General features: G+C 39.1%; 1 protein-coding gene across 3 annotated transcripts in view; it reads right to left on the bottom strand.

The window, feature by feature from the left end:
- MET (MET proto-oncogene, receptor tyrosine kinase) overlaps window positions 1-27,995 on the bottom strand; it is a 112,469-nt gene that overhangs the window by 74,214 nt on the left and 10,260 nt on the right. For 2 of the 3 annotated variants that reach the window (XM_046669430.1, XM_046669429.1), the window contains exon 2: window positions 10,465-11,678. The exons of the other annotated variant lie outside the window; for it this stretch is intronic. In XM_046669430.1, the coding sequence (XP_046525386.1) occupies window positions 10,465-11,664 (1,200 nt within the window). In that variant the 5' untranslated portion in view covers window positions 11,665-11,678. The remainder of the gene's footprint in view (window positions 1-10,464; window positions 11,679-27,995) is intronic. 3 annotated transcript variants of the gene reach the window in all.

Raw genomic sequence — 27,995 nt, 5'->3', positions numbered from 1 at the left:
AAGTACCAGGATCACCTAATTTGACCTCATATTCACCTCTTTTATTCCACTTTAGAACATTTCCAGAGTCTTGGACCTTCTCATATTAGTGAATATATGAAGAAAAATAGTCTCACTTCCTTATTATCTTTCCTGAGGCTTTGTATAACTCCTGCACACACTGTACTCTTATAAACAATCTCTTACATTCAAGATTCTGGTCACTTTACTGGAAAATAAATAGTCCTCTGCCTGTAATTACAGCCTTCAGGAAGGGGCAAGCCGGTGACCTCTCTGACTTGTAGGCACAGGAATAAGCCCTGAAGATTAACGTCTGCTATTCCCTCATCTTTTCCTTTGGCAAACTCTACTTCTTTCCTGGCCAAACAAAAGTGAACAAAGTGAACAGAGAAAAAGGTGAGTCTTTCTTTTGATTCCTCACACATATTTTTTGCACCTGCATTTCAAATCTTCATGGTTTGTGGAGAGGACAAAAACAATGCCTTTTATGATCCAGTCATAAAAATACATCTGTAGATTTTATCAAGGACTTTTATCCAAACACTTCAGCAATTCAGAAGGTCTCTGTTTACCGTGTCAATATATAGATTTCTTTTGGAAGACAAAATTTGCTGTCAAGTAAAATCAACACTGTTGTCTAGGGTCTGCAAAGCATATGCTTAGGTACAAAGAAGCATGACAAACCGCCCGCCCTCTAAGACCTTAAACTTATTTAGATATTTGCATGATTAAATATATATAGATAAAAATGATTAAAATGAAAGAGAAAGGCAAAATGTGTCTGCAGCTAGGGAGGCATTAGAACAACACAAAGGAGGCACTAACTGGAGAGCGGGTTCCTGGATGTTCAGTAGGTGCTCATGACATCCTCATGAGGCCCGGGAGCATTCGTCTCTCACTCAGCCCTCTAGGCCACAAGATTCTCATGAGAAGGAAATGGTCTAAAATGGATGCATTTGTGCAGAGGACAATACACAGATGCAGAAAGACAATATGACTTGGACTCACTCAACATCACATTCCCTTGAATTCTATCAACTTTTATAATTTTGATAGTTCAAAAGAGCTTTTTGTGTGTTCTTGGAATTATATGATTTATTCTATCATAAGACTTACTGGTAACAGGACAATCTCTTCCACTCCCAAGAAACACAGGTTCTTCTGACAAATAGGGTCCCAAGTGTCGGCCACAGAAGAAAGGAGAGGGGGACAAGAAAGTAACAACTTGGACTGATATAAGAAATAACTATTCTCAAAAAAGCTGATAAAGTGATGGGCAATGAGAGGCAGTGAGAGTGAGTGCTACCTAAATTATGCCCTCAGCTCCTAGAAATCTTCACATTGTCTTCTTCAGACTAAGAATGATTTACTGAAAAGGAGCTTGATTCATTTAGAAATCAAAGAAAAGACAAAGTTTGAACACACTGACAACTTTTCTTTAAACAGAAACTGCCAAATCAACATGCTCCTCCTCATTTACATTCACAGACGTTTATTTCTCTCACAGTATATTTCAACAATTATCATGGTGTATTGGTTTATTGTTGTGACTGATGGTTTATTGTCATTTCCTCTCCTAGTCTGTCTCCTTCATAAAAATGAGACCCATGCCTATCTCATTCACCATTGTAATACCAGCAGAGTTAGGCACTCAAGAAAGAGCTGTTGAATTTCCTGTTGAATCTTGGTTGTCGGAATAAATCCCTTCCCCCGTCTCTTGATGAAAACAATGATAACAAGTTTTTGGTTGTTTTAGGCACTAAATAAAATGGTTAGGCTTCTAGCACTCGGCTTAAACTAATAAGATGAAGAACAAGCGTGTAATGTAATTAGCTTAAAATAAATGGAAAATATTGCACATTTTATTGTCAAGATAATTTTTAGAGATATTCGTTTTTGCTATTGACTGCCACTGCATTAGTGCTTGTAATCTGCTTAGTGCATTAGCACTAAATACTATTGATTCGCTCAGCTAACAGACCAATTTAATCTTTGCATTCTGCCCATTTCCTGAGCACCACTTTACCTACAGTTTAGTTAGTAGACTGGCTGCTAGATGCAAGTGTTAATCAGATTTTAAATTTAAAATGTCATTAGAAAACTTAATGTCATACGGATTTACACTTTTCTGGGACATGGACACAAATTCTAGCAAATCATGAATAATCCATGTATTTTGAGATGACAAGTCAGCAAACTTAATTTTCATAAAATCAGCTCGAGAAAAGAATGCTTTACAAATCAAAACTGACCTTAATTCACCCCTTTTATCTAGAGCACGATTTGAAATATCACTTTCCATTTTAATGTCCTCTGATTGATGAACATTTTGGTGATTTACCCAAATAGGACAACTGAAGTCAGACTTCAGTGTGAACTCAGAATTTTTATTTGTTTGTTTTATAGTATACTATTCATAAGCCATTTTCTCCTATTTGTGAACATCAAGAATGGTTAAAATCAGCCTTTAGTCTATATTTAACGCATCTGTAAGACATTTTTCCGTCTTCTTTTGGAAAACTAGAGGATATTTTGAAGTCTAGAAGGTAGACACACTTCATCCGCTCCAGCACCAGCCCAGGTCTAGGGTGAAGAGCAGTAAACCTCCTCCCCAAGCTTTGAGGATAGGAAGTCAGCATTGCTCTGCAAGTCATTCACATGCAAATGAACCTGCCTGGAACATTTTACTTCGAAAAAAATATATAATTAGCAGACTGGAATGTATCCAGGATCCTAAAATCACTTACTTCATTCACTATTATTAAAAAAAAAAAAAATCAAGGGAGTTTTAACAATTTCAAGAGTAGCTGAGCCCTTGGTTTTATTTCTCTGATAAACGCGCCCTTTACAGCCCTCCCTGGCTGCTGGAGAGGCCACTTACACCGCACATCTGGGCACTGAGTCATTCTGGACTCCGTGTGCCCACTGACTCAGTATCTGTGCCAATCCATGAATAAGCAATGCCAGAAATTCCCAGTGGGTCTTCTAGCCAAATTCTGACAGATCCTCATTTTTCTTATTAGAGTGAGGAGGTGAGAATGCAGGGTGGGACGGTGGCGGATAAGATAGAAGTCTGAAATAAGGGTGTAACACTCCAAATTTGACATATTATTCCGAGTGAGAAAATCCATTATTACTCCAGGAATATTCTTATAAAAATGCAGGATCCCACATGCTTTCAGAAGTCTCTAATCGTGTGTAGTATGGCAATGGAAATATCACGTATTAGAGACGTGTCTTCAAAGTTCTATTAACACCTCAGCTTTTCAAAAACCAACTTTAAGGTTAACTTTTCTGCATGAACTCCTTTTGTTTACTACACTTATTTTACCAAATGAATCTTCGTGTAAAAATCAACTACTTAAATAAAACACAGATCACACCACCTGCTTCAAAAAACATTAAGAACAACCGAGAATAAAATTAAAATGCATGCGGCACAGTTAATGCTTAAATACCCACCCCACGTGGGAAATGCTATCCATCAATCATGAATCAACATCATCCACAGGTAAAGCCCAACTACGTTTTTGGTGACAGTTTCAGCATTACCTATGTTTCTTTGCTGTTAGCTTATAAAAACGTCTTGCCTTTGCTTTTTCATTCTTTCCTGGGGTGGACTTGTGAATAAGCTAGGAAATGGTTTAAATAAAGGTCAGCAGGAGGGAGAGGAAAAAAGCAAAAGGAATTAATGGTTCACTCTGTTACACATTTTCTAATACCCTCAGGGTGTGCCCAGTGATCTCAAAAAGTGTTACAAAATTCTAGAAAGAAAATAATTTTAAATTCCTTTCAATAGAATAAGGCCACATGCCACTTTTCTTGGGACGGGTAGCATGGAGAATTCAAATACACAAGTTAGGGAGCAGAGAGGCCCCGAGCCCGAGAGAGAATAAAGAAGAGTTTACAGAAAGAAAGGAATCAAGTGTAAAATTAATAAAGGTGTACTTAGGTTTTTTAAAAACGTATACTGAATCCTTATACTTTAAGGATTTTCTTTCCTGCAAGATTTTGCTTTGGTAGCTATTACAGTTGGCATATGGCCAAGATATTTAGTGTTTAGAATGAAGAATCCTCAATAACATTTTTCATATAGGATAACAGTCTCTTATTTCTGAGCATAGGAAGTGAAAAAAAAAACCCCTGAAATCTGACTTCACATTTTTCATCCCTAAAACATAATGCGTTCTCTGGAGAGTGCTAGATTGTTTAAATAAGACATGCCAAACCAGTATAATTACATGGATGTTATTTGTAACATTGACTCCACATTCTCAGTTCAAATGGTGTGGTGTGGGAGATTATAGATATATGGCTTATAAAGAGTTATAAATCTTTGGGTTTTTTTTATTAAATATTAGGAGACATGCCCTGAGGATGACAGATCAATAATGGTCCTTGTGGTTTCCTGATGGAAGGCTGCAATTATTTTCTTCCATTACAACTTAAATGTAACCCAATTTTACTCATCTATCATCTTCATAATAGTAATAAACATCACTATATGTTTATTTTTCTGCCTATTCCTATTATTCCTTGTTTGCATCTTGTTTTGATTTTGTTTTCATTCAAAATTGTTCTAATCACTTTGCTTTCTTCCTTTGATGGCTCTGAGTGGTGACCCTTTAACTTTGGCACTCATTGAAACGGAGATGGAAAATTACTACTTTAAGTTTCCTTTATTTTGGGAAGCAGTTGGCTACTCTTTGAATGTGAGTATAAATGATATTTAAAAACAAGGAAGCTTGATACAAACAACCTGTGAGGTTGACTTTTTTCTAAAACTGCATTATCTGCAAATTCTGGAATGCGGAGTATAACAAATTACACAAGCATAATATCTTATAGTAGCATGGGTAGTTAGCATTGAAAGTTTGGAAAAGGAGCACACCTTATACCTTCTAGCTTGACTACAGTACAATTCTGATTCAATCGTCATTTTCACTACCCCCAAACCACCACCATTCCCCACCTCTCCTTTTTTAAGAAGGACTTATGGGGCCCAGCCCCGTGGCCGAGTGGATCAAGTTCTGTATGCTCCGCTTCGGCAGCCTGGTTCACAGGTTTGGATCCCAGGTGCAGACCTGCTCCACTCACCAGTCACGCCGTTGAGGTGTGCCACACACAAAGAAATAGAGAAAGATTGGCAAAGATGTTAGCTCAGGGCTAATCTTCCTCAAGCAAAATAAGAGGAGGATTGGCAACAGATGTTAACTCAGGGAGATTCTTCCTCAGCAGAAGAAAAAAAAAAAGGATTTATGTAAATTAAGCATTTTGGAGATAGGTCACTTATAACAGGTAGGGAGAGAAGTGAAAGACCTTCATAAGCAATTGAACCAGACCATGACTCTTTCAGGAGACAATCTAAAAATTTGAATTTTCCTTTCTTTACACACGCATTCCTTTTTTTTTTTTCTTTAGCTAAGGAGGACTTGCCCTGAGCTAATATCTGTGCCACTCTTCCTCTATCTTGTATGTGGGTTGCCACCACAGCATGGCTGCTGCCAAGTGGTGCAGGTCTGCACCTAGGAACTGAACCTGGGCAGCCAAAGCAGAGTGTGCCGAACTTAACCACTAGGCCACAGGGCCGACCCTATACAAGTATTCTTACAATAATAACTGCTGTTTATTATATGCCAAGGACTAAGTTAGGGACTTCTACAAACACTATTGCACTTGTCTACACAATAGTCCTGCACAGAGGAAAATGGGTTCAGAGAGGTTAAATAATGCTTTCATGGTCAGACAGGTAGAAAATGATGGGGTCCAGATTTGAATCCAGACATCTTTGACTTCAGTCACATTCCATTAGGCCAAGCTGCCTCCCAAAAAGCTAAATTTATGGCTATCTTATTGTGCCAGGTACTCTTCTATACATCATTCCAAATTTTCACAAAACCCTGTGAAGTAGGTACTATTATCTGAACATTACAAATGAGGAGACCAAGGCTCTAAGAATTTAAGCAATGTGGCAGAAGTCACACAACTGGTATGCAGTAAGCCAGCACTTCGATCCACATATGTCTGGTACCAAATTGCATGATTTTTGCCTTCAATTGATCAGTCATTGGTCATTAAGATGACCAAGATGTTGGTGAAAATATTTGCTACAAGTCTACTTTTATTCTTTTAAATGCTTATATAGAGAGCAAAACTTTAATAATGGGATTGCAAGAAAAAGTATAATGTGATAACTGTATTTTCTGGGTAGGTGAGAGATATTTCAAGAACTCTTTTTTTATTTCAATTTTGATTAAAGATCTTTCTAAAATGTATTATTCCACTTCTCTTAGTAAGTATATCATAATTCAGGGAACAGGATCTTTGCTGATTTAGGATTTAAAAGAATTCCCTTATCTAATATTGATTCTCATTTGTAGGAAATTGGGCCAATGTGTATTGATTCTAGTTTTTCCTGGAATAACTGCCATATTAATAGATTCCTTATACGATACTGTTGGAGATTCTGGTTAATGTGTTTAAAATGAACTGATTTTTTTTTGCTGAGGAGGATGTGCCTTGAGCTAACATCTGTGCCAGTCCTCCTCTATTTTGCATGTGGGTCGCCACCACAGCATGGCCGCCAGCGAGTGGTGTAGGTTGGCACCGGGAACCAAACCTGGGCCGCTGAAGTGGAGCATGCTGAACTTACCACTAGGCCATGGGGTTGGCCCCCATAACGAACAGAATTTTTAATACTGCTTATCCCCAAATAAAAGGTGAGGATTTTTTCCTCCCCAAATTTGGGGATGTACAATCTCCATATTATGGGGGTATTTTCTTAATTACTTTATTTTGAATAATAATGTGCTGTTTAGGGAATACACATTAGCCTAAAACAACTTCAGTCAATACTAATTTAGGATGCTTATAGAGGTCGAATGATGAATGAGTAAAAAAGGCAGCAAAGATATTTAAGACTAAAGATTTAGCAATTCTTTGTAGGTGTATAATCTCATAATTCGAAGTGTTGGAAATCATTGTAAACAAACCCTTTAAGAATCCCTTTCAAAACTAACATAGTGAGGGCTGGCCCGGTGGCATAGTGGTTAAGTTCACACGCTCTGCTTTGGTAGCCTAGGGTTTGCGGTTTGGATCCCAGGCACAGACCTACACCCTGCTCATCAAGCCATGCTGTGGCAGGTGTCCCACATATAAAATAGAGGAAGATGGGCACAGATGTTAGCTCAGAGCCAGTCTTCCTCAGCAAGAAAAAAAAGAGGATCGGGAGCAGATGTTAGCTCAGGGCTAGTCTTCCTCAAAAAAAAAAAAAAAGTAACATAGTGGGGCCAGTCCAGTGGCTAGTGGTTAAGTTCACATGCTCTGCTTCAGTGGCCCATGGTTCACCGGTTTGGATCCTGGGTGCGGACCTACACACAGCTCATCAAGCCAGGCTGTGGCAGCATCCCACATAGAAGAACCAGAAGGACTTACAACTAGGATATACAACTATGTAATGGGGCTTTGGGGAGAAAAAGAAAAAAGAGGAAGATTGGCAACAGATGTTAGCTCAGGGCCAATCTTCCTCACCACTACCACCATCAACAAAAAGTAACAGAAAATGGTTTCATTGTGAAGATGAAGAGCTTATTCTTATAGAACAACCAATATAATCCACACTAATATTACATGAATGGGTACCCATGTGTTGAAATAAGTTTTTAGAAACAGCATTACATGTGGAATCAAAGAATTCTGAAGCACACGTAACTTAGAGGTGAGGATGATGTGCTTTGGAAACTATGGGATGCCTCAAAAGAGGGCTTCAGTGATGTCATCATATGAGAAAATGTATAACAAGAATTTGCACAGATACATTTCATAAACTGTGAGAGTGGGAAAAGCAACCTACTATGTGATTTTAAATAAGCAATCAGGCCTGATACACCGGCTGGATCCCTAGAATTTAAAAGACCGTTTCCTGGGACTCTGTCTGATCCTGTGATAGAAACCCTTTTTGCTCATGGTGGAAGCTCAAGGAAGGCCAGAAAACCCCCTCCGAGGCTGTGCCCAGTCAAGATCTCGTGGATAAGAGATGTTAATAACAAAACTACAATACATGTGTTTACTCACCAAACTTTATGCCAACCCAAAACTCAATTCCAAGAAATTATTAAGTCACCTGATACCCTTGCCAAGTAAATATGCCAAGACAAAATGGACTTTCCTACTGCTTAGAGTCTTTCCCAACTGGTCTGATCTTGCAAATCATTTTGTTTTTGCGTAAGCAATGGCTCTAGGTGCCTTCATTTTAAGATGAAGCTGGGCAATGACTGTCTGTTGATTACTGGAACCATCTGAGGGCCTTCAGTGGAACCGGTATGTGAAAACCGGGAATGTAGGTAGTCTCATTCTCAGAAGATCTTGATCTTTAGTAACCAGAAGAGATGAACATGCAAATAAATAGAGGAGGTCTGAAGGTTATTTGTCTTTATGGACTTTCGCTGGTTCAAAAATTGGCTTCCCTTGTAAGAAGACTATGTTGGCAAGTTCCATCTCGATTCCCACAAGAATTTTTGCGATGGGAGCGATAATGGTTTCAGATGTGGCTGCTGCATTTTGGGCATTTTTCGGGGGTGATAAAACTGACCTGAATTTCACTGGATACTCCCACCCTTCTGTTCCCCCTGGAACACTAGAAAGGTCAAAGGAGGAGGATAAAGTTCAGACATGTTTTGAGAATTTCTAGAATTGCTAAGTCCTTGTACATCTGGGGGCTGAAATGTAAAATAAAATAATGAGATAAGATATCAACAAACCCTCCTAAGGTAAAGTCTTTTTTTAATTTTTAACAGAACAAGATTTAACTAGCAAAGTCATGTGCTCTGGAGGCCCTGGAGGAATTCCTAATAGACTCTTTAAACTTGTGTTTCTGAAGCAATTTCTTGGATGCAGGAAAAGCGGTTTCTCTGAAATGCTATTAATATTACACTTTTATTTCCTAATTCCAAGTTTCTAAATGTCCTTTTGTTTCCTTTCATTCTTTTGTATTTTCTAGTGAAGAAAAAGGGGCAGCCTGGTGACAAATTCCATTGCTTCTTATAGAGTTTGCAACACATGTTAAACATACTCACGGGAAAATAATCTTAGTTGGGATACATATGTATGTATATTATGTATATTTATAGACAAGAGAGGGAAGGAAGTTATGTCTTTAGTTCACTAAAAGATGAATTCCTTTTCTTGACAATATTTTTTCAGCTTTATAAAAAAATTACATGGAGTTTCCATCTGACGAAGTATCCTAGACATTTCAGCAAAGTGAAGCAAATATTTCTGAATTCATATGCCCTTGGTACTCCTCAGCAAATTATATACTTCCTCTTATCAAGGACATGTTTAATGTCTTTCCTGCTTGCAATTATAACCTTTATTACCTAGACTGAAAACTCCTAGAGTAAGTAAGATGTACACTTCCAAAGTTAAATCATCTTTAGAAAAGCTAGACTATTTACTCATCCGATTATGATCACTAATGGTCATTATGTTAGGAGGCAGAGCCAGGTCCTTATGTTCAAATCTGGGTTCACACCAAGAAAGCCCAACACCACAATGGTCTCACAATTTGGTGTTCTTCCTCTGGCACCAAGCGATCTGATAACTAGCAGGATAAATCCTCTGGGTAGAGCTGGCAGTTTTTACTATATCTAAATCAAATCAACAAAGAATTTTCCTAAAATCTCCTGTGAAAATACCATTTCATGTAAGTACAAATAATCATCAATCAAAAATATTTATATCTATAAATATCAAATACCAACCAGGTAAAAAGCACCAAACTAGAACTTGGTAAACACATGGCTATGCAAGTAGGAAGTCCATGATTGAAGTCAAGATCCAAAGGAGGGATGTGGGAGCAAAAATTTCCTCTCTAGTTTTCTAATTTATTCCGAGAGGTATATTAGCACATTTAAAAATGTTTTATTTACCAACATTTTAGAAGATATTTTTTGTTTTGTTTTAAGTTTCTTTAAGTAATGCCAAGAATATAGATCATTTTTCTATATATCAGTGAGCAAATGAGGCCTCATAAGCAACAAGCCTTCAAAACTCACAATTAACTCGAATGTCTTAGCTTAAAGGTTGTAAAGTTTGCATCGGGATCTCAATAACTATTTTTTACAGTAATTGCTGTTATGTTAAATTTTGTGTAAATCTGACCAGAACTACTAAAGGTTATATGAGAAATAAGTTTAATAATCTGAAAAGTGTTGGCAAACATGCAAACCCTAATTGTCAAAATATTTTATATTTTCTTTTACTTACCACATTAACTTTTTCTCAAGCTATGATTTTACTTTTAAATGAAGATTCAACTCCTAAATCTTCTTGGAAAGAATTAGCAAATATTTTGGACAAAGACTGTTTACCAAGCACTAAAAAGTCCGTGATATTCTTTTCTACGTTGATACTTATTCTGATTTATACCTCATAATTCCCAAGTGAGGAACCTGTGTGGCTTACCCTATTGAAGCAGTGTTCATGGTGGGGTCCATAAAAATGCTGGAGACATCTCACGTTGTTTTTGTTGACAATCTTGTTGAAGAATTCATTGACATATTTGACAGGGAATGCACAGACGGCAGAGCGATTCATTGGTTCAGCAGAATCTGGCTTGCTCTGTGCAAACACCCCATAGAGAATGTCATCATTCAGGTTGGCACCTATTTGCTTAGCAAGATGAGCCCCAGGCTTACTGACATATGCAGCTTGGAGGATATTAAACACTTCCTCACTTGTGGATCTCTTTCTTCTCTTTTCTGTGAGAATACACTCCAGAGGCATTTCCATGTAGGAATGCAATCCAGAGTCCACGGAACAGAACCTGATTATTCTTGTGTGAAAAGTCTGAGCATCTAGAGTTTCCCGTTGGACCGTTAAAAAGTAAATAAAATGGTTGCTTTCAAAGGCGTGGATATACTTAATGGGGTAAGAATCTCGGAACTCAGGTAGAACATCAATATAGGACTGATCTGTCAAAAACTTAAAACCATCTTGCGTTTCCTTTAGCCTTCTCACCGATATCGAATGCAATGAATGATCTGGAAGGTAAGAAGAATTTATGGTATTGCCCACAAAGAAGGTGACAAATCGGTCCTTTTCAGACAGCAGGACTTTGGTTCCCAGGGCACTCACCACACAGTCAGGACACTGGTGGGGCTCTTCTGCTTGTGGAGAGTACATGCAATAAACTTCTGACTGTATGTCAGCAACATTGTTGAGTGGAAGGACGTGCCGCTGGCAGGTCCCTCTGTGGACGCTGCCGCAACTAATGAGTTGATCGTCATAGTATGTGTCAACAAGCAGAGCCATGTTGATGTTATCTTTCCAAGCGCCACCTGATAAATTGGCTTTGCGGCTGCAGTCCTGACATGGGAAACAATCTGGGTGTTCCAGCACGGGCCCAGTCTTGTACTCAGCAACTTTCTGAAGATCTTTGTCATTTAAAACATAAATGTAGTTAGTGGCCCCGAGGTAAATGTGATGCTTGTGTAAAACGACGTTCTGGATGGGTGTTTCTGCAGTGAAGTTGGGAAGCTGATACTTCATGTTCACATTCATCTCGGACTTTACTAGCGCCTCTTTACACTCCCCATTGCTCTTCTGCACCAAGGTAAACAGAAGCACAAGGATGCCAGGTGCAAGCACAGCAGGTGCCTTCATGGTGAGATGTTTATCTGCCAAAACATGTTCAAGGCAAGAGCAGTTTAGTTGCCATTAGAAACAAAGAAGAAGAAACTGAAAGGACTACACCAGTTAAAGTATTACAAACAAAGCTTCCTAACAGGAATTTTTACATTGAGTGAAAACAAAAAACTCTAGCTGGTTTCACATAAAGATGCATTGTGTGGTTGGACATGACTCTACATAGTTTAATTTTAGAACTCAAGCCATGAACAAGTAATTTTAGAGAACCATTATGAGATGCAAACAATGTTCTGTACTAAGGACGATACAACAACTAAGTTAGACTCATTCAGCAACGAAGTCAGAAACACAGCAAATTCCTTTCTTAACCCCTTGCTGGTTGTTTAAAGTGGTTTAATATCTGTGGTTAATGACTAGGCTGATATTGAAACTTTCTCAGTTAGTCAAGTAAAGGAATTGTGGTTCAGATTCATTTATTCTAGAAATCACAGCAGGCATTGTTTTCTTGGGAGCATGTAGAATTGCTAGGCTAAATTTAGCTTCCTTTTGGAAGAAAACAATCATAAATTCTAGAAGCAATATGATCACATGCTGTTTATAGGATTTTGTGTGCAGAGGAAAGGTACGGTTATAATTTGGCTATAGTTGACTTATTGTTTTGGATAGACAAATGCTTAACTTAATGTAAGATCACTGGGAACATAAAAACAGCAAGCCGAAAACGTATAAAATAAAATATAACCTTCAGGACTAAAGTCCTAGAATTATTTCTCAGGGAAAAACAATATATTGTTCTTACCAGGTCAAAAGCTACTAAACAATAAAAAGAACATTATTTTAACATTCCGTTGTATGCACATGAACAATATTTCTACTAGGAAGCATGAGTGGATGTTATGCAGTTTTTAAAAACTTAAAGTGCACAAGTTATAAACACTGTGAGTTCTACGTATAATAGCTATAGGCAGGGTGGTAGGTTGGAAAGGAGAGGCCTTAGAAGGAAAAGAAACCAAATAGCTATTACATGTTTTTTTTAATGCAAAATTCTGACAGGACAGTGGGAGGCTCTAGAAACATACTGGGCATTATAACTATGCCAAAGACTAACCCTGGGTCTACAAAATTACAACAGAATTCACTTAGCAACCAGTATGTACACGGCTCTGTGTTTGCACTATGGGAAATATGACATGGCGCCTACCCTTGAGTAAACCTACAATGAGGTCAAGAGATAACATCCACATGCAAATAACTTTGATACACAGTATTATAATACCTCACATAGCACAAACCAGAAGCCAAAAGCATCAAGAGAAGGAGGCATGGCCTGTGCTTAGGATTACTATGATTATCAGAAATATGTGAGGTCCAGGAGAGCAAGGACAACGCCTGCTGGCTCATCACTCTATCCCAAGTACCTGACATGGAGCCTAGGACACAGTAGGTGTTAAACAAATATATGTTGAATAAATGAGTGAATAAAAATGAAGCAATAAGTTCAAAATCACAGAACAGATAAGTATATCAGTCAGAACTTGAATCCAAATCTTTTTGACTCGAAAATCAAAGACAATTTTAGTTTACTAAATTGATAGGAATTGCAGACATTATTTAAGAGCTAACAGAAAGTCATTGTAGGGTTTTGAGCTGGAGAGACATATAACCAAGGTTTTACTCTAGAAAGATTAAGCTGGAGGCAAAGTGGCTTAGAGCAGGGGGAATCTGGTAATGGGAAGACCATATGAAGGCTATTATTATAGCCCTTAACAAAGTAGTAAGGGCCAGAACCAAGATGGTGGCCCATAGAAAGGAAGGGATGAAGGAGAGACATATTTGAACAAATAAGATTTGACACTTAAATTGGTGGCTCACAAAGGAGAAGGCAACAATGATTAGCAGTCATCTGGGAAACAGTGGAACAAGTTACAAAACTAGAGTAGTCGGTAGGAGAAGTCAGGCTAAAGACTGCGGAATATGATAAGTTGGTTTTAAACACTGTGAGTTTGATGTGTTACTGAGAAATGAGTGAAAATGTTCTCCTGCGTGGATGATTAGCAGGTGTTACATTATTCACTAGGAAGCAGGTGTCTGGAATAAGTGAAGAATGAAGATTCCAAGCAGACAGAGCATTTGTGCCAAGCAACAGAGGAGAAGCCTACCCTTAACTGGGAAAGTGGCACGATCGGTCTTGGGTGAGACAATATGCATCCTGGATGAGACAGCAGCAAGTGGAAGCATGAGTGCCAAGTATTTGCCATCTCTGCACTAGAAGGAATGAAAATTCGGAAATTGGGTTGGCAGAGCAATTGGGATTCTAGTTGAAACAGACAAACTTTACATGTTATCTGAACAGAGGTGACAGTTAAAACGAAGAGTATGTTCGTGGACAGACAAGGTGAAGGAAGAGAAGGCAAATAAATGAACCAAATCTTAGGGAATACTCACAATGGAGAAACCAGTGAAGGAGTCAAGGAAGGTAAGTTCAGTAAGGTGTCAGGAGAGCCAATATTGCAGTGTGTCACAGAAGTGAGGCAAGGAGCTCAAGAAGGAGGACATGGTCCACATGGAGCTCTTTGTTGACCTTCACGAGAGTAATTTCAGCAGATTCAGTAGTGGTATGCTAAACTGCAAAGGAATGTGTGGTGAAGAAGTAGTGTTTGTCAAAGGAAGGACAAACAGAAGGCAATATCAAGGTCAAGAGGAGTTTATTCTTAAATTGTACAAAAGATATATGCTTATTTGTAGATCTCCTTGTCTTCTACTAACACTTATTGGGCATGTACTAAGGGCCAGGCACTGTGGCAGGTGCTGGGAATACAGAGACATGGTTCCCTTCCTCTAGAAGCTCGCAGTCGCTTGGTGGAGGCATAGTGGTTGACAGATAGTTATGGGAGTGTGCTGGAAGGGCAGCCAACCAGACTGGAAATGACGCTAGAGCTGAGCCTTGAAGGAGGATGAGGAATGGGAATTCCTAGTGGCAGAACAGTTCGTGCAAAGACATAGAGGCAGGAGAGAGCTCATGGCATGGTCAGGAGAACTGCAAGTAGGTGAGCCTAGAGAAGCGGGGAAACCAAAGAGGGCAAATGAGGGAGATAAAAATTGCTGGAGCAACATTCCAAAGGAGCAAAAAGAGGCATTTCCAAGAGGCCTGAACATAAGAGAGGTCATTCTTTCTTTCTTTCTTTCTTTTTTTTTCCCCAAAGATTTTATTTTTTTCCTTTTTCTCCCCAAAGCCCCCTGGTACATAGTTGTATATTCTTCGTTGTGGGTCCTTCTAGTTGTGGCATGTGGGACGCTGCCTCAGCATGGTTTGATGAGCAGTGCCATGTCCACACCAAGGATTCGAACCAATGAAACACTGGGCCGCCTGCAGCGGAGAGCGTGAACTTAACCACTTGGCCATGGGGCCGGCCCCCGAGAGGTCATTCTTTCTGAGACAGCAGGAGAGGAGGAGAAGTCAGATAAAGATACAGGGACACTGAAGGAGTTCAGGGCATATGATCTCAATGTTCTAAAAACAAATTAGGGTATATGACCATCTGCTGAAATTGATGGTTCCAGAGGAGGGACTTCAGGGTGGAGGAGGTTCAGAATACCTACAGCAGGGCAGGCAGACTGAGGTCAGCAAGGAATGAAAGAAAGGATTGCACAGTAGCTCTGAGGGCTCCTTTAAGATAAGGCACAATGTATTATGACTTCCTCTTCACATTGTGAGGTATGGAAGAAACCCAAGGCAGAAGGTCAAGGACACCATGAATTTCAGGGTCCAAGTGAAGGCATCTGATTGGGGATACAGGCTTTAAAGGCTAGAAAATTATAGTTGGACCAGAGGGCAAAGCAAAGCTTCATTAAGGTAAAGAATTGGAAGAGGTTCAAACCATATAATAATAAAAATAACAGTAACATGCATTGAGCACATACCAGGTGCCAGGCATTCTGCTGAACCCTCTGATTTACTCTTCATTAATACCCTGTGCAGTAGGAAGTAGTATTATTCTCCATTTCCAGACGAACAAACTTGCCAAAAGTCACACAGAACCAGATTCAGTCCCACGTCTGGCTGACAGGAATCCGTCTGGGCTCTTAAGGGCTTCACTCACACTGAAGCAGCTTCCTGAGCTAAGAGGGAGCATGGACTGGAGCAGAAGCTAGACAGTTGGAACTCTGGTCTCTAAGCCTAATTATCTGGCCCTTTCCCTCTCCGCCTGTGTACTTCAGGCAATTCACCCACTTCTGAGTCCCAGGGTCCAGCATCCTCACATGGCTGTTTTAAGTATCAAAAACAGATTTCATCTTTGAAAGCACTTGATTACTTAGCGTATATAAACATAAACGTAGGGTGTTGTACTTGCTATTTTTATATATAATCCTCATTGTTTTGAAATGTACTAGAAAATTTTGGGTGCTGGTAGAGGGAATGACAAGGAGTAGAAGAAAAGGATTTGGGACAAGCTGTCCTATGAGAAGACAAATACAAACTGTAAATAAACTGCAAATACACGTTGAAGCCTTCTAGAATGTATTATGTGGAAAAATTAAATGTACTTCTCGATAGTATCAGCGTATCTTCTAAAATTGGGAACATTAGCCTAATAAATAATTTATCACCATATTTTTCTCTAGGAAAAACAATAAAGGAAGAAAATAAATGAACCATTACTGCCAAAAGAAAAAAAAAGCATTGTAGCCAATTTGCATCTTACTTGATGCCCATTAACGTAGCGTGGAGAGTGAATGACTTTTTTTTCTTCTAAGCTTCTTGAAAGAGCCTTCAAAATTATCTTGTTTTTTAAAAAATCTGAGGTATTATACTATGTTTTAAAAATAAGGTTCTTATCTTAAGGTTGGTACATAAGTCATTCATGGTACTGACGTCAATTAACTGGAATCCAAGAAAATGTACAAACGTACTAACGGGCTTTTTTGTTATTTCATTTGATGAGATGGAAAATCATAAGAAAATCAGTAGGGAAGGAGGAGACTTTTTTTATTTAAGCAAAGAAACTTGCAGAATACCCCTGGAGTTGGCAACCCAGTCTCCCACACCTTCTTTATAGTCTCTTGCTAGCAAACGGTGATGCCATTTTTCAGATGGAGAAATCAAAGACAGGGTAATTTTTTTATTAAAGCAAAAAAATAGGACTAGGGCCCATTGTCAACAACAGGATTTTTAATTACAATATGAGTTTCCGTTTAATCCTCAGATAATAAGAAAACTTATACATCCTATTTCCTTGATCATTCCAATTAAGGCTCTTCCCCATCAGCAATGGTGTGTGTTGGTCAGATGAGACCTTCTCCAGGAACTGTGTGTGTCCTTCATAAGAAATGGAGGAATGCTTTTGGGAGTGTTTGTTACTGAGCCGTGCACCCTGATAACAATGCCAGTTAACTGAGTGACAGCTGAGTGGTCAAGTGCACAGCCTCTAGAGACAGACTGCAGGCTCTGAATCCATTCACTGTCTGTGTGACCTTGGGCAAATAACTTCTCTGAGCCTCTATTTTCTCATCTGAAATATGGGAGTGATTATAGTACCTACCTTGATGTGATGGTCACTCTGAGGATTCAATACGTTAATGCATAAAAGCCATTAAGAGCAGGGCTTGGCACAGAGTAGGCCAATAAATGTTCTCTATTATTATTGTTTGTTCATGCCCTCAATAAATATTTTTTTGAGCATTTGCTGTTCTAGATACTGTGCAGAGTGCTGAAGACACAAAAATAAAATATTTTTCAATTGTCAGTGAGATCTCAGACTAGTAGGGAAGGCAGACAGACAGACCACAGTTTAAACTCAATGTGGAAAGGTCTATAGGGGCCCCTAAAGGGGAACTTAACGAGGGTGGGGAGCCAGGCGGGTTCACCGATCAATCAGCCATGGTCCTTTCTTCATCATCTGTTCACAATACTGAGGGGCGGCGTGGGGGAGAACCTGAGTTTTAGCTGCAGCAGTTTAGCTAAATAGTCGCATGACTCAAAGCCAGTCACTCAACTCCTTTGGCCTCAGCTGCTTTCCAATTTGTGAAATTGTACTGTTGAGCCAGTTGTGTGCTGGAGCCTCTGACACTGGCTCATGACAGCCTATTGTGCCCTATCTTTTCCCAACTTGCGTTCAGTGACCTCGTCTTGGTAACTTGAAATCAGCCATGGTGGGAGTATTGACATGAAAGAAAATGGAAAACACTGCACAAATCAGGGCTTTTTTCCTCCCCTGGAGGGATGGTTATTAAATATTTATAAGCATATTCCTGGGTTAAACTAATGAACTCCAAAGTATTTTCGAACTCTCATAATTTTCAGCTCTGAGACTGTTTTTGTACAATTAGATTTTACTTCAATGCCACTGGGTTGGCACGTACTGCTCTCTCTTCTCTATCTCTATAATCTGCCAGATCGTGCTGGGTGAGCAATTTTAATATGTATATTGATAGTGACTCCAAAAATACTTTCACTTTTCGTATATTTTTGTCTCGATACCTTTATTCCTGTGATGTGCCTGAAACAGCCTGTCAATATAGAATGCCTTTTTACTGTTTCTGTTTTTTCTTCCTTTCTTCCTGTAACAGTGCTGGCCACTTAGCCAACTTTGAGTTCCTTACTAAAAGGAACACGTAAAGATGATTCAAACAGACTAATTCATTCTCTTAAAATGTGCACATAGCAGGTGAAACTGAATCATCCATAAAACATTTCTTTCTTTCTTTTCAGTTGATAGTTAAGATAATCTCACTGGCAAAACATTTCCTGGGAGTGATTATCTCAATGGCACCGTGGTCATTAAACCATTGGTATTTAGGAGTACTTCCTTTAAAGAGTACTGCTCTGTTAGCTGCTGAGCAGCAGCTCAGCCTAAACTTAAGACCAGCTATTCAACTCTGTCTGCCATCTCTCTGCCTCTATTTTTCTCACTAAACTAGCTTACACTGGTCTTTTCATCTCCTCGAAATCTAGCAATACATTTAATTCTCTAAGAATTCATTGAATAGCTATCTATGGCTATCACCACCATTACTGTCACCATCACGGTCCTCATCATCAGCAAGAACCTGTTGCAAAAGCATCTACATGTGTTGTATTCAAGTATTGATTCCTCAGGAAAAAACAAAACAGGTGTAATGAAATACATTTTCTAAGACAGAGACTTTTCAAACTTTAACACAGGTAACTTTGCTTTCTTATTGATTTTCCCAGAAATCATAATATTTGATAACTATATAGATAGTACTTTATTGTTTACAAGACACTGTCAAGTATCATCTCTTCTAATCTGCATGATTTCTTAGAAGGTTAAGGATAATTCCCACGTTTTCAGATAACAAAACTGAGATTCAAAGAGGATAAAATATTATCTTAAATGTGATAATGATGCAATCTAGTTCTGAGTATATTTCTAATGCCTTTTGTTTAAGTATGTTGCTTATTTGAACTGTTTCAAATTATTTGCATTTCTTGGAAAAGATTTTTATTCAAAAAGTGTAATATTTTAATAAACATCTGTTTTTACCTGCCCAGCCCCCACTGTCTCTACTATTAGTGATGCTTTTGAAAATTCTCCCTCCTCTATCGAATGGGGCTGTCAATCACATGGCCTACCTCCCTTACCACAAGGTGAGCTTGCAAACCAGGCTGGCCTTTCAATGAACTCTATTCCTTTGACTCAGAGCTTCATCAGGAGGGAGCATGTGACCAAAGTAAGGTCAATCAGAGTCTTTTTTGGGATTTAATATAGTTACTGGGAGAAGACCTCTCTCCTTCAAAGATCACGAGCACTAAAGATGATGTTATTTGGAGTGTCTGATTAGTGCAGTTGCCACTACGTGAAGAAAGCCTGCCTGAGCATGACACTGACCCAAGGGGCAGGAGATCCCGGGCATGGAGAAAGGCAGGTTACTGACGTTATTGTTCGAGCATCTGTATCCACCAAGTCTTAAGCTAATGGGAACCAGTATAATTTTTTGTCCTTCCTTTCTTCCTTTTTCTTTTTTTGTAATCAGCAGTTTCATTGTGATTCTTTTATTCCTTGCTCCTGAAAAAGTCCTGACCAAATAAGATCCACTTGAAGATACTAAAAACCTGCAAATTCAAACACAAAGTCAAGCGCATAAAAGCAACTTTATGTAAAATACTCAAGTAATTGGAAAAAGATGGTTTCTTTATTCACTTGAATAATTACTTTAAATATTTCACTTTGCATTTGGAATTATATATATTAGTTAAAATTTCTGAGGTGGTATACTAGCTTTTTCCTACTATATAATTTCAAATTCTTCTATAATAGTTACTTAACATAATCTCAAGATAGAAATAACATATCTAAGTGAAGAGTCAAGGTATAAAAACTAGAAAACATTTCAATTCTGCTTTTAAGTGTATAAAAGGGATTTATGATGATGGAAATTGCCGAGACTCCATATTAAGGAAATTGCAGTCATAAAAACAGTCACGGGTAAATCTCCAGGAGGACTTGCCAGAGTGAAATCCTAAGGAAAATTCTTAGCCCTTTCTACATTTATATTATTCCCATTAACTCTAAAAGTGAGCCCATAAAAACAAAGTTAAGGAAAGAAGATTCCGATAGGAGATTCCTGATGACATTTAAAATACTGTATTTATAAACACTCACTGGTTATAAAGAGTCATGTTATATTATATCACACAATACTAATCAAATATTTGTGAGCACCCATTGCATACCACACTGTTGTCTAGATACTGAGAATTCCACCCTCAAAAAGTGTACAGTCCAAGGACTAGAAGATAGCAAGATAAACACCAAAAATCTAAATGTGTAACCTAAGTTGAAAAGTGAATGGATCTACTGGGCCGCTGAGAAAGCAAATTTTAAAACATGCTTTGCTGGACATTTGATTCTTATGTCTAAAGACTTAACACAGTGTTACGATCATCAAAAAAGCCTAAACTGACTTTAGAAAGGTGAAACAATACACCACGTCAAAAATCCCTTCTAATGCAGCCAGGCCTTGACAATGATTTGTAACAGTAAGTTGAAGGACAGAAGAACTCTTCAGCAGTTTTCAGCCCATCCAACTGCTCTTTTATATGACCACACTGAAATGATCCAAAATACCCATGAGTCAATCTTATGTCTAATATTTACAGACTGGTTTGAGTGACAACATTCTTCCTAACAGCTCATAAAACCTTCTGGAGAAGAGGTGGGGCACAGTGGAGAGAGTATAGTCAGACCAATTTCAATGTGATGTAAATCTGGGCTTTACCATTTACGTACCTCTGTCTTTGAGTGTCAGTTTCTTCAGCTAAAACCTGAGGATAATGGTACATGTCTTATGGGTGGGCCATGAGGATTAGAGATAATGAGGGATACTGGGATTCAATTATGCAACATATACTGGCATTCAGTAAACATAGCTACTATGCTTACCATCCTAAGTTGTGTTTTAGCCTGCCCTCATCAAAAATGAGGAACTTGGCACAGTCCACCGGGTGAGCCCACTCCAAATACTTGGTGACTCTGTAATTACCTTAGTCCTCTCATCTACAGTTTAAATAGTGTTATTTCTTATTTTCCCACGCTTTGGCTATCTTGTAGTTTTCCTCTAAACTCATTTTAAGTTCTTTAGGTCCTTCTTAAGTAGTCCTCCAGGACAAAGGCCACGGTAAGAGCTTTCTACACTAAGGAAGAACAACAAATAAAGAACTATTACTTTACCTCGTTAAAGAGCGAACCCATACCTCCACTGAGGTTTAGCAGATAAAGATACAGGATGCCCAATTAAACCTGAATTACAGGTAAGCAATGAATAATTTTTTAGTGTAAGTATGTCCCATAAATCTATTTACAATCCTAGTTGTAAGCAAATGAAGAAAAATAAAAACAGCATAATCACTGTTTTTACTAACAGAACTTAGATTGAAAAGATTTTGACTGAACCTATCTGTTGGGGTATAATAGTATTTTCAAGGTTTCTGTAGCACATACATGTTGCAACACTGCATACAATTTTTTTTGTTTTTGTTGTTGTTTTGCTCCTGTGTATCTAAAACATGGTGTTTTCAAAGAGATCAGGGTAACCTGTTCCTAACAGGTGGTTTTAAATATCATGGGAAGGTATAACTATGAAAGGGAGTAAAGACTTTTTTCTACTAAAAATCAAGGATTTGTGTGCTTGTAGATTTGTGTATATGGCAGCCTGTCACTGACATGAATTTCTGAAACAGAAAAAGTATTCTTAGATTGAACTGCATACTTAATTTATAATAAGCAAGCTTTATTAAAAATTCATATGTAGGCAGCAATAAGAGAAAAAAAGTTAAACATAGTACAAGAATAATTTTCATGTGTTATAATTAATGTTTTGGGGGCTCCTCTAAACACTAATTCTTGATTGTTACAAAAATGTTGTTTCTTTGAAAGAGACCTAAATAGTGCTTTTATTCAGATTCTTATCCAATACTGCATCCCTTCTCTTCCAAAAAACATTCTAAAAGTTGAAAATGACTGAATCATAGCATAAGAAAAAGCCAACTGTGTATTTTCTAGTTGTAATATATGATTGGGATCATTGTCCAACTCTGATATGGTAAGAATAAAGATAAAAAGAATTGAACTGCATTATATTCTCAAGATTATCCCTCATACATTCATAATCTGTTAGTAAACATCTTTGTCCTTTTAAGAATGGCTGAAAGTATTCAACTTCTGGGAAAGAAGAATAAAAGGACATTTGTTTTATCTCATTGTGCATATTGTAAAGAGTCCTGTTCAGAAAATACATTGAACTGTCAAAATCCTGATTGATGGATAGGCTTTTGTTCCATTAATAAGTTGTAGGTCAGACAAGAATGTTTCATTGTCCTTGAAAATGTGAAGGTTGAACTCCCCCAACATTAAGAAAGTGCTAAGATGCTTGAAATCCTATAAAAGCACTGAAAAATATTTTTCAGCCTAACGGATAGTTGTAATTTTGTAGCTCAGAGTGTGCAGAAGTGCTACCAGATTTTGTTCAACTAATCCAGGAATACTGAATAACATGAATCCACAAACCACATTTGAGAAACATCTTTCTAAGTGCGTAAGTTAAAATAAAATAAGTCTAGTAACCTTTTCCAGTTGCATTCAAATACAGAATTTGAATAGGATAAACCTGACTGAACAGTCAGAATGTGAACCCCAGAAAGGAGACAAGTTGGAGAGGAAGCCGGTACATTACTCACTAATGAATCAGACATTTCCCTCCCTCAGTGTTTGAAAATGTTCTCGGCATAGGGCATGGTAAATTCCAAATGAGGGGAACTGTGCTTAGGATGGGATTATAAAACGAATTCATCTCCTCTGGTGTTACCTAAAGCAGAAATCAAACGGCTGCAGAGCAATGGTGGTGAATGGACCCCATTCTTGTCACGGTGGCTGTCACGCAAAGAAAGAGAAATCAACATCAAGGCAAAGAGACAAAAGGGAGAGGCACAAGAGTGCCAGAGGCCCTGCGCTGGCCCTGAAATGGGGAGTGGTCAAACGAGGTGGGCGTTGACTATTTTCACTTAGTTCTTAGGGTATGTCTGGATTCCATTTTGCTCACACCTGAGAACTTTTTTTGGAAATCAGTTCGGCAAATAGACTCTCTGGCAGTGGAATGAACTAGGGATCTTTTTCAAGGTGAATTTTGTTAGTATATGACATTTCCTTTTTCAGGCAAAGTAGAAAAAAAGTTCTAGAAATCATGAAAACACTGTGAATGGAAGGAACAGCCAAGCCTGGCCATATTTTGTACAGATGTGGATTCCTTCGGTGAACATAATGCAATTCTAACAGTGTTGGGAGAAAAATCAAAAGCATATAAATAACACTATGTTGAGTTCAATATGTAATCAGAGAATAAAGAACATATATGTGGAAGATAAAAATACAACAATAAACAAACACATAGATACAGAGAGCAGATATGGGGTTACTAGAAGGGAACGGGGTGGGGGAGGGTGATATGGGTAAAGGGGGTCACTTGCACAGTGATGGATGGAAACTAGAATTTTGGTGGTGATCACGATATAGTTTATACAGAAGTCAAATTATAATGATGTAAACCTGAAATCTCTATAATGTTATAAATCCACATTACCTCAACAACAAAAAAAGCAGCCAAAACTTTCTACCAAAATCTTAACTACTTTTAAACGAATAGAGAATGTGAAGCAAAGCTATCCTAGTAAAAATAGAACAGTACAGAAAAATAAGTACGTGAGTACAGAATCCAATTTCTAAAACTCAGTAAACACTCTGAATCTTACAAAATCAATAAATCAAAAGGTTAGGGCAACTTAAAAACAACTCTGTTTATGTAACTGATCAATTCAAGGAAAAATCGGGGCAGTTTGTGCGTGTGTGGAGGGTATGTGTGTTTGAGGGAGAGAGAGGGAGAGAGAGAAACAGAAAGAGAGAAGAGAGGGCAAGACACAAAAAGAAAAAAACCCTTTTCAACCATGTAGGTGCTGCTCACTGGCTGGCAGTCCCAGCACCCCAGCCCGCTGCACTCCAGGCGGTGCTGCAAGGACAGGTGCACATCCCTGGAGGAACACAGAGGGGAGAAGAGCTGACTACGGCAGGCAGAGGTGGGACTGAGGAGTATTTCAGAGTGGAGATATTACTAGAGCTGGGCATTGTAGGATAAATTGGAGTTGCTCAGGCATGGCTGAGGCAGGGGACAGACACTTGGGACAGAGGACCCACACACAGGCACCTCAGGGAGAATGTGCAGGGCTGTTCGGAATGCTGTAACTGGCATAGAGGCTGCGTGGGCTGGGCCGAGTGTGGGTGAAGCTGGAAGGTTAGGCTGGGGCCACATCACAGCAACCTTTCTATGTCCTGTTGAGGGGCCTGCACCTTATCTATAGTGGAGAGTCATTGGGAGGTTTCAAGGAGAAGATGGAAATCAGCATACCATATTAGATAATTTTGGTGACAATGTAGAGAGTGGACTGGAGGCCAGAAGACATGCCAAAAGGCCACTGCATCTGTTCAGGCAATAGGGAATGAAGATTAATGATAGAATGAAGACTCCCAGATCTCCAGAAAGTCCAGAAACCCATCTCTCAAGCATCAGTTTTGTATGTCCAACAGCTATTTACGACTAAACTTGACAAATGTTTATGGAGGCCCTACTATGTGCCAGGTTCTTGGAGTGCACCAGTAAACAAAACAAACATTCCTGCTCTTACAGAACTTAGTTTCTCGGAGGGTGATCCAGACAACAAATTATACACATAACAATTAAGTTGATCATGTTGTATGTTAGAAGTTGATAAGTGTTACAGGTGAAAAAAAAAAGAGAGAGGGGTTGGGGCATCAGGAGTACCCAGAAGGAAGGTGGTGGGAGAGATCAGTAGCTTTGAAAAATCGAGAAGGTGGCTTTTGAGGAACGAGTTGAAGGAGGAGAGAACTTAGCCATCTGAGATGTGAAAAGAGATTTCTGGTCAGAGGCAAGAAGGACCAAACTGAGAGCATGCCTGGTGTGTCTGAGGCACAGCAAAGGGGCCAGTAAGCCTGGACCTTAGTGACCAGAAGATGAAATCAAAGAGGAGAAAGAATCAGAGCACACAGGGCCTGTGCCCCACTGTGAGGCTTGGGCTTTTATTGGTGTGAAATGGGGAATTGTTGAGCAAGGGAGTGATTATGTTGGAATTGGCATCACCTTGACCGCACGTGGGAGAAGACTGCTCGTGGCACGGGGTAGGACAGGGCAAAAATGGAGAAGTGAGGGTGGTTGAGAGGCTGCTGCCTTAGTCCAGGTGAGCGATGGGTCAGAGAGGAAGGAGTGAGTGATGGGAGGGGGCTGAACTCTGGTTATATTTTGAAGACAGAGCTAACAGGATTTGCTGATGGATTTGGATATGAGATGTGTGAGAAAAAAAGGAGTCAAGAACGCTCCAAAGATTTTGGCTTTTGTAACTGGGAGAATGGCTTTGCCAGTTACTGACATGGAGAAGCTGGTGGGTGGAGCAAGTCTGGCAGGGATGTGAGAAGATCAGGAGTTCAGTTTTGTTATGTTTGAGATGCTTTTTAGGCATCCAAGTGGGGCTGTTGAGTATGCAGTTGAATATTTGAGTCTTGGAGTTGGTCTGGACAAGAGATGTAAATTAGGAAGTTGTCTGCATATCGATGGTATGAAAAGCCATGAGATTGGATGAGACCACCCAGGAAAGGAGTGTAGAGAATGAGGAGAGGAGGAGGCCTGTGCGCTGGGGCACACCAGAGCTCAGAGGCTGGGGAGAAGAGGGTGAATGACACAGAGACTAAGAAGGAGCAGTTGGATTTCCCTCTGGCACCTCCATTTACTCCCATGAAACTTGCTCTCCCACTCAGTATCCTATCTCAGTGCTTAACACTTCCCATATTTCCAGGACAACACCCTTGACTCCCACCTACAGGTGTTTTAAATATGTCCATCTTCTTCCATCCCCACTGGCAGTGTCAGGACAGTGTCACTTCTTGCCTGGATTACAACAGGTTCCTACCTGCCCTTCCCTCTCTATTCTTGCCCCTGATCATCCATTCACCAACGTACCAGAGATATCTTTCTTAAATGACAAACTGATTATGTTACTTTTCCGTTTAAAAACAGTTCGACTCCTTAGCACAGCTTAAAACCCATGCATAATTTGGCTTTTGCCTAACTCTCCACCCTTGCCTCTTGCCATCGCCACCCTAGAAATCTAGGCACTAGCCACCCTGCCCTTCTCCAAGTTGTTGCAGCAAGCTATGTATTCTCCCACTCTGGGTCTCAGCACAAGTGGACCCCTCTTTATGGAACACTTTGCCCTGATCTTCACCTGGTTAATTCAAACTCTCTCTTCAAACCTCATCTTAGGTAAGACTTCTTTTAGGAAGCATTCTCTGATGCTTCTCTCACCCTCTAGTAAGAGATTAGGAACTCTCCTATGTGCTAATACATCAAACCTGCCTTCCCCTTGTATAGACTTTATCATGTTGTGTTGTAATTTACTTAACCTGTATCTCTCAGTAGACTGTAAGCTCTACTTTTAGCCCCTGGCATAATGCCATCGCATGGCACCTGGTAAAGATTTGTCGAAGAATGGATAATGGAATGAATTAACACATGAAAGAATAATCCTGAACAAAGACTCTGGCAGTATGGATATGATAGAAAGAAAGGACAACACTAGAAAGATATTAAAGAGAGAAAATTTATGTGACAATGATTTAACATAGATTTTGATCATAGGAAAGAATGAGAAGTCAAGGATTGCTACACAAATGTCTATCTTGGGTGTCATAAACAAAGCTAAGGAAAACAGGCAGAGAAAAGTTTTGGGGCCAAAATAATACTTCAGATAATAACTGTGAGGTATCTGTTGGTCAATCAAGTGGAAGTGTCTATAAGGTAGTTAACAACATGGGCATGAGGGTATAGAGCAAAAAGGGAATCAGAGAGAGCAATGTGTGAACCACCCGTCCATCAGTGTATCTGAAGTTATGGAGGTAAGTGAGACCTCCCCATGGACACGTTCAGTAAGTAGAAAGGAGGCATTCAGATGGATCCATAAAGACCAGAATCTAAACTTTAAAGGTAAAAGGAAGAGTTTGAGTGGTATTTCAGGAGCTAAAGAAGAAATTTCAAGAAAGGAGGAGCGAGATGTATGTGTACTGCCAAATTTCACAGAGGGATCAAGTGGGATTAAAAACAAAAATATCCATCAGATGTGGCAAAGAGGAGGCTACCGGTGATTAGAGTGAGGACACTTTCTTGCGAGTGTGGAACAGACTGCTTGAGTTGAATGAGTTAAGGAATGAATGGGAATAGAGAAAATGACTTAGAAACTCATTTTGAAGAATTCTTTATTTAAAGGCTAAGGTAGAAATAGGAGTGAATACTTAAGATAACTGTGTATTAAAGACCTATCAGAATGTCTAACATATGTGTTTTCTTTCTTTCTAGAAGAAACAGCCAGTTGAGTAAGGGCTGAATGAAAAAAGGTAAGGGAGATTTCAAAAGATAGGAGGGGTGGGTAGGGAGGATGGGATAGATGGAGCAGGGTGCTCGATTTGGTGGGGAAGGATGGGATCAAGACCATAGGTTGAAAAGTCCACTTTATCATTTGAGACAGAAGCAGGGAGATAACAATGGGTGACATGGAAACCATATGGGCTTCTGTTTACTGTCTAAACTACAAAAACATATTACACTAAGAATGAGGGGAGCCAAAGAGATTCAAGAGCTTGACAGAATGGTGGAAATTTGAAATCACTGTAATGGGGATGGGGAAAATGGGAAATGAACAAAACAAGAATAAAAGTTTGCTCAAGGTAATACTCATCCTAACATACAATGCCTGTTCTCATTGAGTGTCCAAG

The sequence above is a fragment of the Equus quagga genome, chromosome 8 (genome assembly GCF_021613505.1).
Source record: "Equus quagga isolate Etosha38 chromosome 8, UCLA_HA_Equagga_1.0, whole genome shotgun sequence".
In the NCBI taxonomy this organism is placed as follows: Eukaryota; Metazoa; Chordata; class Mammalia; order Perissodactyla; family Equidae; genus Equus; species Equus quagga.
Note: the sequence above shows the minus strand (reverse complement) of the source record. Positions and strands in the feature narration are given on the sequence as shown.